General features: G+C 44.4%; 1 protein-coding gene across 2 annotated transcripts in view; it reads left to right on the top strand.

Moving 5' to 3' along the window:
• The window catches only part of ctnnd2b (catenin (cadherin-associated protein), delta 2b), a gene marked incomplete at both ends in the record, with an annotated part of 131,081 nt that extends 125,726 nt beyond the window's left edge, over nt 1-5,355 (top strand). For both annotated transcript variants that reach the window (XM_083659244.1, XM_083659245.1), the window contains one exon: nt 5,092-5,355. In XM_083659244.1, the coding sequence (XP_083515370.1) occupies nt 5,092-5,355 (264 nt within the window). The remainder of the gene's footprint in view (nt 1-5,091) is intronic.
• Nucleotides 5,356-13,400: the final 8,045 nt, after the last annotated feature.

The following is a 13,400-nucleotide window of genomic DNA, read 5'->3' on the forward strand; positions in this document are numbered from 1 at the left end:
TGCTTACTGGCTTCTCTAAAGTCATTAAGTCTCCTCTGCCGCCCCGCTAACAAGAAGAAGAAGAAGAGTCCTCCTCTCTCCTGCTTACTGGCTTCTCTAAAGTCATTAAGTCTCCTCTGCCGCCCCGCTAACAAGAAGAAGAAGAAGAGTCCTCCTCTCTCCTGCTTACTGGCTTCTCCTCTGCCGCCCCGCTAACAAGAAGAAGAAGAAGAGTCCTCCTCTCTCCTGCTTACTGGCTTCTCTAAAGTCATTAAGTCTCCTCTGCCGCCCCACTAACAAGAAGAAGAAGAGTCCTCCTCTCTCCTGCTTACTGGCTTCTCTAAAGTCATTAAGTCTCCTCTGCCGCCCCGCTAACAAGAAGAAGAAGAAGAGTCCTCCTCTCTCCTGCTTACTGGCTTCTCTAAAGTCATTAAGTCTCCTCTGCCGCCCCGCTAACAACAAGAAGAAGAAGAGTCCTCCTCTCTCCTGCTTACTGGCTTCTCTAAAGTCATTAAGTCTCCTCTGCCGCCCCGCTAACAACAAGAAGAAGAAGAGTCCTCCTCTCTCCTGCTTACTGGCTTCTCTAAAGTCATTAAGTCTCCTCTGCCGCCCCGCTAACAACAAGAAGAAGAAGAGTCCTCCTCTCTCCTGCTTACTGGCTTCTCTAAAGTCATTAAGTCTCCTCTGCCGCCCCGCTAACAAGAAGAAGAAGAAGAGTCCTCCTCTCTCCTGCTTACTGGCTTCTCTAAAGTCATTAAGTCTCCTCTGCCGCCCCGCTAACAACAAGAAGAAGAAGAGTCCTCCTCTCTCCTGCTTACTGGCTTCTCTAAAGTCATTAAGTCTCCTCTGCCGCCCCGCTAACAACAAGAAGAAGAAGAGTCCTCCTCTCTCCTGCTTACTGGCTTCTCTAAAGTCATTAAGTCTCCTCTGCCGCCCCGCTAACAACAAGAAGAAGAAGAGTCCTCCTCTCTCCTGCTTACTGGCTTCTCTAAAGTCATTAAGTCTCCTCTGCCGCCCCGCTAACAAGTAGAAGAAGAAGAGTCCTCCTCTCTCCTGCTTACTGGCTTCTCTAAAGTCATTAAGTCTCCTCTGCCGCCCCGCTAACAAGAAGAAGAAGAAGAAGAGTCCTCCTCTCTCCTGCTTACTGGCTTCTCTAAAGTCATTAAGTCTCCTCTGCCGCCCCGCTAACAACAAGAAGAAGAAGAGTCCTCCTCTCTCCTGCTTACTGGCTTCTCTAAAGTCATTAAGTCTCCTCTGCCGCCCCGCTAACAAGTAGAAGAAGAAGAGTCCTCCTCTCTCCTGCTTACTGGCTTCTCTAAAGTCATTAAGTCTCCTCTGCCGCCCCGCTAACAAGAAGAAGAAGAAGAAGAGTCCTCCTCTCTCCTGCTTACTGGCTTCTCTAAAGTCATTAAGTCTCCTCTGCCGCCCCGCTAACAAGAAGAAGAAGAAGAGTCCTCCTCTCTCCTGCTTACTGGCTTCTCTAAAGTCATTAAGTCTCCTCTGCTGCCCCGCTAACAAGAAGAAGAAGAAGAGTCCTCCTCTCTCCTGCTTACTGGCTTCTCTAAAGTCATTAAGTCTCCTCTGCTGCCCCGCTAACAACAAGAAGAAGAAGAAGAGTCCTCCTCTCTCCTGCTTACTGGCTTCTCTAAAGTCATTAAGTCTCCTCTGCTGCCCCGCTAACAACAAGAAGAAGAAGAGTCCTCCTCTCTCCTGCTTACTGGCTTCTCTAAAGTCATTAAGTCTCCTCTGCCGCCCCGCTAACAAGTAGAAGAAGAAGAGTCCTCCTCTCTCCTGCTTACTGGCTTCTCTAAAGTCATTAAGTCTCCTCTGCCGCCCCGCTAACAACAAGAAGAAGAAGAGTCCTCCTCTCTCCTGCTTACTGGCTTCTCTAAAGTCATTAAGTCTCCTCTGCCGCCCCACTAACAAGAAGAAGAAGAAGAGTCCTCCTCTCTCCTGCTTACTGGCTTCTCTAAAGTCATTAAGTCTCCTCTGCCGCCCGCTAACAACAAGAAGAAGAAGAGTCCTCCTCTCTCCTGCTTACTGGCTTCTCTAAAGTCATTACGTCTCCTCTGCTGCCCCGCTAACAACAAGAAGAAGAAGAGTCCTCCTCTCTCCTGCTTACTGGCTTCTCTAAAGTCATTAAGTCTCCTCTGCTGCCCCGCTAACAACAAGAAGAAGAAGAGTCCTCCTCTCTCCTGCTTACTGGCTTCTCTAAAGTCATTAAGTCTCCTCTGCCGCCCCGCTAACAAGAAGAAGAAGAAGAGTCCTCCTCTCTCCTGCTTACTGGCTTCTCCTCTGCCGCCCCGCTAACAAGAAGAAGAAGAAGAGTCCTCCTCTCTCCTGCTTACTGGCTTCTCTAAAGTCATTAAGTCTCCTCTGCCGCCCCACTAACAAGAAGAAGAAGAGTCCTCCTCTCTCCTGCTTACTGGCTTCTCTAAAGTCATTAAGTCTCCTCTGCCGCCCCGCTAACAAGAAGAAGAAGAAGAGTCCTCCTCTCTCCTGCTTACTGGCTTCTCTAAAGTCATTAAGTCTCCTCTGCCGCCCCGCTAACAACAAGAAGAAGAAGAGTCCTCCTCTCTCCTGCTTACTGGCTTCTCTAAAGTCATTAAGTCTCCTCTGCCGCCCCGCTAACAACAAGAAGAAGAAGAGTCCTCCTCTCTCCTGCTTACTGGCTTCTCTAAAGTCATTAAGTCTCCTCTGCCGCCCCGCTAACAAGAAGAAGAAGAAGAGTCCTCCTCTCTCCTGCTTACTGGCTTCTCTAAAGTCATTAAGTCTCCTCTGCCGCCCCGCTAACAACAAGAAGAAGAAGAGTCCTCCTCTCTCCTGCTTACTGGCTTCTCTAAAGTCATTAAGTCTCCTCTGCTGCCCCGCTAACAAGTAGAAGAAGAAGAGTCCTCCTCTCTCCTGCTTACTGGCTTCTCTAAAGTCATTAAGTCTCCTCTGCTGCCCCGCTAACAACAAGAAGAAGAAGAGTGCTCCTCTCTCCTGCTTACTGGCTTCTCCTCTGCCGCCCCGCTAACAACAAGAAGAAGAAGAGTGCTCCTCTCTCCTGCTTACTGGCTTCTCCTCTGCCGCCCCGCTAACAACAAGAAGAAGAAGAGTCCTCCTCTCTCCTGCTTACTGGCTTCTCTAAAGTCATTAAGTCTCCTCTGCCGCCCCGCTAACAACAAGAAGAAGAAGAGTCCTCCTCTCTCCTGCTTACTGGCTTCTCTAAAGTCATTAAGTCTCCTCTGCTGCCCCGCTAACAACAAGAAGAAGAAGAGTGCTCCTCTCTCCTGCTTACTGGCTTCTCCTCTGCCGCCCCGCTAACAACAAGAAGAAGAAGAGTCCTCCTCTCTCCTGCTTACTGGCTTCTCTAAAGTCATTAGCTCATTGATGTCTATTCTCATTTACTCTCAACTGTGTGTCTGGGTGTTTTCCACATAGAGGCGTCATCATTCAGAAACCACGCCCAAAACGGGAGAAAACAAAAACGCCCCCTCCAATCCTGGCGTTCTCCTATGTCGCGTGCATGGTCGCGTGTTGCACACAAGGATCATATATACGGAAGATGAACACTCCAACTTACAGTACTTCCTTGACAGCTAGATCCACATTTTTCTTCTCGCCAATTCTCAATGGCTTCCTTGTTTTGCTCGGGAGTACAAAAAAACTTTATTGGTGATTTTTTACATTTGTTGTCTGCGCAGCCCACAACACAACAGCTTTTAGCTATGTTTAATTCAAGGAAAATGATGCTGGTGTATGGAAGTGAATGGGGGGGCTTTCCCCCGTGGTGGGCATAACCTATTTCATGCAGTGTCTCTATCCTGTGTCACAAAGTCTTCTTTCCTCACGATGACTCATCTCACCTATAGCTATATTTAGATATGACTCTTCTCACCTGTAGCTATATTTAGAATCAGGGGAGACATGCATGTATAACATGGGCAGTGGTGGCTCAACGGTTAGAGAAGCGAGCTTGTGAGCAGAAGGTCGTCGGTTCAATCCCCGGGGGCCAGCAGGATAAATCTGGAAGGGGAAAATGAAAAGGCAATGCTTGCCCCTCCCTCATTACCACCACTGAGGTGCCCTTGAGCAGTGGTTGTACTGGTCCAGGTATGAATGTGTGTGAGTGTGAACAGGGCGCTCCTGAAAAAGAGAGCATTGCTCTCAGTGAGACTCCCCTGAATAAATAAAGGTCAAACAAAAAACAAAAACATTCCACTCTGACCAAAACTTAAAAACAAAACGTTGAATTTTTTTAATCCACTTCTTTGTTGTTGGTCCGATTGAAATCTTATATGGTCTCTCCTGATTCTAAATATAACTGAATAGGTTGGTTTAACCAAGTAAAACAATTTTTATACGCATTCTATGAAATGTCTATGGAAAAAAGAATGGTGGATGAAATCCCTTGGTTCATATGCCTAACCCGGAAGGGGGTGTGACTTTGGCTCTCTATTGGCTAGTAATATTTTAACATAATACATAATCAGCTGCTTTACTAAATTAGCCTGCTGGCTAGTTAGCTAGCTAACAATGCCAAAAACCACCTGTTCTTGTCCTTTGGATTCCAGACAAAACAGACAAAGACAAAAGACAAATCAGTTTACTATGTCAAAGAGTGTAGCCCCAGACTATTCACTTATACTGACTAACATTATGGAATTGACCTACAGCCAAACACTGAACTAATAGTCAATGCAGCCAAACCACAACTACCACAACTATTATGACTTTTTAGATAGCAATGCAGCTTTATTTGTATAGCACATTTCATACACTGCAGCAATTCAAAGTGCTTTATTTAGTAATAGAAATACAGGAGGCTAAAGTAGCCGAAAGGTGAAAGAGTTACAACTACAAAGTGCAAAAGTGCTGTAGCCTACAGTCAAGAGATGGAAAAGATAAAAGACTTAAAAAGTAAAGTAGTGCAGTTCAAATCAGTGAAAGTGTAGCCTATGTCCTGTTTACTAGCCTATTGGTTCTTCTTTATTTAGACGATTTTACAGCCACTGCTCTAATGGACCTCCACGATGTTGCCAGATTGTAGGAGACTTATGATGCATCTGCAAAGCCTTCACACTCTCATAGTGTTGTTGTTGTTGTTGTTGTTGTGTTTTTTAACAGGTCTCTTCTCAAGGCATGCCTTCGGAGCCCTACCCGCCCTTCCAGAATCCTCCTCCCCCCGGCGGCGTCACCTATGAGGACCAGGCCTTCTACGAGGACCAGGTCCACGCGGGAGGGCGCCCCCCGCAGGCCGACCTGAACATGCACCTGCAAGGCCTCAAGTCCACCGGCAACTACGTCGACTTCTACTCGGCGTCGCGGCCCTACAGCGAGCTCAACTACGAGACCAGTCACTACCCAGCCTCCCCGGACTCCTGGGTGTGAGAGGAGACGAGGGTGGGGGGAGGAGGAGGAGGAGGAGGAGGAGATGGAGAGGATGGGCAAAGAGTGTGGGAAGGAGAAGAGGAAATGAAGGAGGTGTAAAAGTAGAGAAAAGATGATGAAAGGACACTACTTTCCCTCCCCTCCACCCTCCCAAAACTCCTGAGTAGCATCGTAGGTAGCAGGGGGAGAGGAGGGGAGAGCGGAGCAGGGAGCGAAAGAGTATGCACGCTCCTCCCAGAGACGTCTGAGGGAGGAGGGAGAGTGTCGCCGAAAGAGCACAGAGGACCGGCCATGCATGTGCACGCACACCACCACCAAAAACCCCACCGACACTTTTTTTTCTTCGACCGCGTTTCAGTTTGCGATCGGCACGTGCAAGAGCGTCCGGGGCAACGGGGGAAAGGTGAAAACCTCCTGCTCAGCGCCACCCCCCCCACCCCCCCTAGAAAAAGGTCTCTGGAGAAAGAACGCGAGAGGTGACGGATACGCGATGGAACATGGAAGAGTGGGAATGTTGAAGGAAGCCTGGGAGAGAGGAAAAGACGGGTTGTGATAGAGAAGGACATTTGCAAGGGAGGACAATGGATCGACTCATTGGTAAGCATGGAGATGTCGGACGGTTTGGAGCTCGAGCGGAGCGTGCGGGAGGACGGTTGTAAATATGTGGCATAGTGACGTGGATTTTAGTAACGTGAAGCACAAGAAGCAGAGCTCTAGGACGTAGATGTCTGTCACACAAAGTTAATTTCTCTATGGCTTCGGCGTGATGTACCCTCCTCTGGGCAAGGGAATGCTTCTGGACTTTGTCATTTGTAACCTTTTTTTGTTTTTGTTTTTTCTTTTCTTTTTGTTTCTACTTTTTTTATTCTCAATTCTGGTTGTATAGTATTTGATGTACATTACGGAGATGCATTGTGTACTGTACATTGCACTATTTTCTGTGTAAGGCCTTCTCCATAGGTCAGCCTGACTTGCTCCGTCAACCCCCCCCTCCCCCTTCCCCTCCCCACACACACACCCACGCACGCACGCAGAACAATATCTGCAGTCGAACCTTCACCGAGCTTCAAAACTCATATCACAGCTACAGATCTCAACACCTTGCTAAACAATGTGAAACAGTGGACATAGCTACTGTACAGCGGGCATTGATTGCAGTTGTAAAGCATCGATTCTGCTAGGTCACGGTGCTCCTCTTACTGCCTAGAGAAAGTTTTTTTAGTCCGCAGCACAGGATAGCAGACGATACACCTGCCAAAATGACTCCAGAGAGACTCGAGCAGTTTGGGGGAACTGGCCCTTTATAGAGTTGGCAGCGGCGAAGCATTTTCTACAACGTGTCACTCGTGTCGCCGTGTGCCGTTTTTCTTTTACGCTAGCTTGTTGTTTTTCCGACGTCACATCCTTCCACATCAACACCGCAAAAAAACCCTCTGTGTTCCCACGAGCCCTTCCTTACTGTGAACTGTGCTCATTGTTAAAAAAACCGTGCCAAACGTGGGTTTGCTTCCCCTCGGCTGAAGAGGGCAGGTAGGTAGGGGGAGTGAGGGGTCCAAGTTCCGTTGAAGCGTCCATTTCAACCGAACGTCATTGGTTGTAATGATGCCAGTTTGTAAATGCTTTGGTTTTTTAAAAATGTGTTTTAATGGGATGGAAACTGTCGGAGTGCACCGGGACTTGGGGGCATAAAACAAAACAAAACAAAAAAACACGCGGAGGGACTGTGGTCAGGCGGAGCCTCGCTTCCTCCAAAGTTGTACAAAATTAGTTCATTTCTGTGTTGTAAAATAATCAATGTTTTGAAGTACGAAAAAAAATCTTTTGTTTTTCTCAGAGATGGGTGGCAATTCTAAGTTCATGGTAGACAAAACTGTTAATAGAGTACGGATATATATTATATAAATATAAATATATACTTTTTATGTGCAGATGTGGATGTCACTTATAGCAGCAACATTATGGAAAAATACTTGTAAAAAAAAGAAAGAAGTACATGTCGAATTTTGTTCACATTTTATTTTCTGGTCAACACACTAAATTTGTCGATTTTGTGTAGTAATGTTGTTGCTATGTGGAGTAGAGTAGACCAGGGCCCAGGGATCCAACTTGTCACAGTCAACTACTTAACAAGAAAAAAGGTGCTACATCAGTTTCCAATATGTCTGTATTTTAGTGTGCACAGAATGTTTCTTGCCCCTGTATAGATTACCAACAATTGTCAATTAATAACCGTGAGTTAATCACAGAACAGAGAAAATTATGTCTGTCACACGTTTGAAAAGTTTGAAAAAGTGTGTCTCATGCATGATAACCCCCCCATTATGATCAATTGGTCTCAGTTGGCTAAATAGCAAAAAAAAAACTGCACCCATGTATGCATGAGTTGTCGTTAGAGTCAATCTGAAGCTAAAGGGTGCGTTTTTCGTTTCTGTTATTTTTGTTAGTTTCTTTAAGTGAGAAAGGATAAATTATAAGAGATGTGACAACAGACCCTGGTCCTCCCTACCCACTGCTGTTTAGAAGTCCTAGAGGTCATCTTCCGATGCTTGAAAAATGAATTATAATGCAATTGTCCCCAACAGAAACACTAATTGTTAGTAAGCATCTGGAAACTGACAACGTATGTCCTTGTGAACCGTAGACAGAAAACCTGACTGTAAGACCTGTATGGAGATATAACGTCGGTAACCTTTTTGTTGCTAGACAAAACGTGTTTTAAAAAGAAAATTGTGAATCTTTCTATTGCCTCAAACAGATTGCAAATGCTCCAAAAATATAAACGGACCATCGAAGAGCCTCTGGTTTCGGGAGTTGTTTATTCTGTTGCCAAAGCTGATGTTTTTTGGGGGAAGTATCAACGGAATTTAAAGGGATAGTTCGGATTTTTTGATATGGGGTTGTATGAGGTACTTGCCGACAGTGAGTATGCAGTAGAATGCAGCCGGCACGCAGTTTGGAGAAATTGAGACTGGCCGCGTGATGCAAGTAGAGCTGTCTGCTGAGTGTGAAGCAAAAACGTGGACACACACAAAATTGTTCCATACTGCTCACCTGGCATAATCCAAGTCTCCACAAGCCCTGAGATGCCAAGTTGACTTGAAAATATGTCATGTACACCCTGTTTTAAGATGAAATTATGCACTAGCAGGCTACGCTGCTCCCGTTATTATTGGAGCACCTGGCTACAGTGCAGATTTGAGCTCAAAACTGTGCAACTGTGCAAACTGTGACTGTCAGCAAGTACTGCAAAAAAAACTATCCCTTTAAAATCTTCAAATTTGGGTTTGAACAAAGATGTCATGGTACTGTAGGTTGCTTTGCATAAGTCATTCGACATGAAGTGGACATTTCATCACATTTCATAAAGATAGCGTAAATAATTAACGATGCAGCCTATGAAAATGGCCCTCGCCTTTCAAGGTGGAAATGTTGGATAATGCATTTGCTCATACAGCAGAGCTTTCCAGTGCTTTGCAATACCAGAGATGGAATATTCTATTGTACCATTTTAAATGTTAATTGCACGGCCACTCATGAGATAGTCTACTCATGAGATCTGTCATTGGGCCCTGCGTGTGTGTGTGTGTGTGTGTGTGTGTGTGTGTGTGTGTGTGTGTGTGTGTGTGTGTGTGTGTGTGTGTGTGTGTGTGTGTGTGTGTGTGTGTGTGTGTGTGTGTGTGTGTTGTGCATTATTGTGTGGACGTGTGTCCAGGGGCATGCTTGTGGGAGATTTGTGGAGTGTACACATTCAAATGTAGGCTTATGACTTTTCTTTGAATGGTCGTGACTGCCCTCTAGTGGCCATTAGGGAAACCCCAGCACAGGTCAGAGTGGCGGCCATTTTAGTCTCTGAGGCCGATGCTTGTGCCATGCCATGTGCATTTCACACTGCAGAGAGTCAGCACCACAGGCAAAGAGATTTCACCTTTGAGAACTTCATCAGTTGGTGCCTGCATATACAATAATTTGCATTACCAGGAATGACTGGTAGCCTAACAATCTCCCTTCATCTCCGGTATGTCACACATTTCCAGACTTTTTTTATACAGTTTCAAAAAACATGCTGCAGACTGTCAATGCTGTAAGCTGAACAAAGAAATGTTACCATTGTGTTTTTATGCTCTAGGCTAGTCGCATTATGGCATTTCCCTCAGCCAGGCTTGGGCAGCTATTTCTCCAGAACAGTGTTAGCTTGGGGGCTCATTTTAATCGTACTAGTGGGTCTGGAGACAGATTTTTAATAACAGCTATAATTGACCATAATCAAAGTTTAGGTCAGGCAGAGATCTGACCTGGAGTGTAGTGATTCTACCCTGTATGTTGCAAGATCTTACAAGGTCATGGCGCTCACAGACTTGTCAAAAATACTATGACTAACTGTTATAGTCTGACTGTTAAGGTCAAAAGAAAATTGCATGTTTGTGTCACTCATAGTTTTTAAATACGTAACAGGTGTGGTCAACTAGGAGAAAACAGTAAACCATTTATTCCCTCTTATAAATTCACAACCGAAGCACATAATCCTCACTTGTGCAGTCATGGAGCATCACAAGCAACGTTGCTGCAAGCAACCCAATAAATCAATGATCTTTGTGTATCTATAGAGAGAGAGGGACATAGGGACAGACAGGCTGCATCACAACTTTAATGCAAAATACCCTTCTCAAATCGGAGATATCGGCCCTTAATGATCTTTTAAGAAAACAACCAATGTAATCGAGCTTCTCTCTCTCAATAACCCTAAATCAAAATGCTTTTTTAGATGGCTATCAAATGCAAGAAATTACAATGTGGAGAGAAAAAATAACATTCAAGTATGAAATTAGTCACTCAAAAGCCAGTGACGGTGTGCCATTCTCCATAATTGCCAGGCCCTCAATTCAGTCAATTTAGGATGTAGATTTGTTTCTATTCAACATGTTTTTATTCTAACATGAATGAACATGAATTGTGGTTAATTGACTTGAGAGGGGCAAAAAACCAGCACTCAAAATAATTCCTTTTGGTTGTTTTATTTACCTTCAAGCAAGATGACAATGTACGTTTCGGCGTGGAGCCTTCCTCAGCATTGTGCTGACAGAAGACGGACATGACGTATAAATAGTGTCAAACCGGAAATACAATCAATTACATTATCAAGTACTAGGAAATATCTCACAACATAAAATAACAATGAATATAATATCAAAAACATCAGAGAATATCAAAAAAGAGATAAAGGTACAATTTTAAACAGTATACTTGTATATAAGTCTGTATATATTACACAGCAGGAATGCAATAATGTTTTGCAGACGAGAAGAATGAGGCTGGATGGCCACACTTGTGTTAAATAAGCACAGATGAAAAGTCAACATATTAGAATAACAAAAATCAGTAAGAAAATATTTAAAATAGAATTAGAAAAATACATAATAAAATGCATATAAGTGAATGCATCGGATAGAGATACTGCAGGTCCACACATGACGCTCCCACACTGCCTTACAGTGCAAGAGCATCATGCGTGAACCCACAGCACATCCACCCGACGCACCCCTTAAAGAAAACAACCAAGCAAAAGTTCTTCATTCAAGCCCTTGGGGTGTTCTGTCTGTAAGGTATGTATCCAAAATGCCTCTCTTTGTAACAAGGCCTTGTCTCTGTCACCCCCCCTCTTCAGTGGACTGACCTGTTCTATACCCTGGAACCTGAGGGAACACACGTCGTGACCAAACTCATTAAAATGCCTGGCGACAGAGGATTAGAGCTGACTGTTACACACGCCCCCCTGGCCCCTCCCATTTTTTGTCTGATGTACAGAATGGTAATTTTCCTTGCTTTAACTGTATTCAATGCAATGCTATGATCAGAGGAGAGACATTCTTCCATCCTCACTCTGGAAGAAAGTACTCAATTAAGAGTAGGATCTCGTGTAAAACTAAATTTGTTGTGTATCTATTGAAGTGTCCATGTGGGCTAGTATACATTGGAAAAACTATCAGAGAGTTGAAAACTCGCATTTCAGAACACAAGAGTAGCATTAGAAACAGAGATATAAAATCCTCTGTCGCCAGGCATTTTAATGAGTTTGGTCACGACGTGTGTTCCCTCAGGTTCCAGGGTATAGAACAGGTCAGTCCACTGAAGAGGGGGGGTGACAGAGACAAGGCCTTGTTACAAAGAGAGGCATTTTGGATACATACCTTACAGACAGAACACCCCAAGGGCTTGAATGAAGAACTTTTGCTTGGTTGTTTTCTTTAAGGGGTGCGTCGGGTGGATGTGCTGTGGGTTCACGCATGATGCTCTTGCACTGTAAGGCAGTGTGGGAGCGTCATGTGTGGACCTGCAGTATCTCTATCCGATGCATTCACTTATATGCATTTTATTATGTATTTTTCTAATTCTATTTTAAATATTTTCTTACTGATTTTTGTTATTCTAATATGTTGACTTTTCATCTGTGCTTATTTAACACAAGTGTGGCCATCCAGCCTCATTCTTCTCGTCTGCAAAACATTATTGCATTCCTGCTGTGTAATATATACAGACTTATATACAAGTATACTGTTTAAAATTGTACCTTTATCTCTTTTTTGATATTCTCTGATGTTTTTGATATTATATTCATTGTTATTTTATGTTGTGAGATATTTCCTAGTACTTGATAATGTAATTGATTGTATTTCCGGTTTGACACTATTTATACGTCATGTCCGTCTTCTGTCAGCACAATGCTGAGGAAGGCTCCACGCCGAAACGTACATTGTCATCTTGCTTGAAGGTAAATAAAACAACCAAAAGGAATTATTTTGAGTGCTGGTTTTTTGCCCCTCTCTTATTATTTTTTGAGCCGTGCACCGTAACTTTTTGAAACTTTTGAGAGTGCTCACCAGTCGTGACTTCTAGTCACTGACTATTTGGACGGTTAATTGACTTGTGCATTGAACCCAGCCATGGCTAATTAAAAACCCATTCCAGTGATATGTTGCGTTATTCAAAACTTGTGTAGCTGTACCTTAAAACGTAATGAATGATCATCTCCACCAGCTTCCATTCCAGTCAAAGACAAATGTGGCTGTTCAGCAGGGGAATCAGGCAATGAACACTTGTGGTAGAAGTGAGTTGGTGTTATATTAATTTAACTATATTTACACAAATGTACCGAGGTCACTGGAGGCCGGCTTCAACCGTCTCCTAAACAGTAAGAATAATCCAGTAGTTCACTTTAGTCTGATACAGTTTAGTCCAGTTGCTGTGGCCTGAGACAAACAGCTATTCTTCCTATCTGTCCCTCATTTCTGAAAGTGTTCCACAGCCTTTGGCATAGGCTTGTTGCCAGGTTCTAATTAGTCTTGCTTGGCCAGACTATCTCCACACTTCGTTAAGCGCTGTAGGTTCTAATTAGCTTTTTTGCTGGCAGGTCCTGATCAGATCACATTTGCATTTTTACACAATAGATTATTAAAGAGGCAATAAGTAATCTTTTTAACTGCATGGCATGCATAGCCCAAAACACGTGTGGCGTGTGGTGGTAAGTTGTCCAGCATTAAATATTCAACCTTAATGGTGCCTGGTTGGATGCACTAGATAGATGTGTGCGCACACGATTGGGAGTCAAACAGGTCACCGTTTAGAACTAGGCTGTTTATTTGTGGCATGGCCTTCAAATTCTCCACAGAGCCTTTTCCCCAGCCTGTGTGAGCACACTCACAGTTCATAAGCTCTTCCTTCCCATCAAATAGCTGCTGTACAGAGTGTTTCTCTGCAGTGGAAATGGCTTCTCGGCTTGCGATCCCTTCCCGTGGCAATCTTCTGTAGCAGCTAGCCACGACTCTCCACTTGACCATGTCAAGCTGTCACAAACTCTTGTCTTCAATAGACCCTTCTCACGGGGGCCATTTTGTGTCGAAAAGGCAGGGTAAACACAGGTGCAAGCAAAACACCGATGAGGGTTTCCAACTTCAATGATTGGAATTTGGAAACCCTCATTAGTGTTCTGCTTGCACCTGTGTTTACCCTGCCTTTTCGACACAAAATGGCCCCCGTGAAAAGGGTCTATT

This window comes from Poromitra crassiceps (genome assembly GCF_964638095.1).
Source record: "Poromitra crassiceps genome assembly, chromosome: 23".
Taxonomy (NCBI): Eukaryota; Metazoa; Chordata; class Actinopteri; order Beryciformes; family Melamphaidae; genus Poromitra; species Poromitra crassiceps.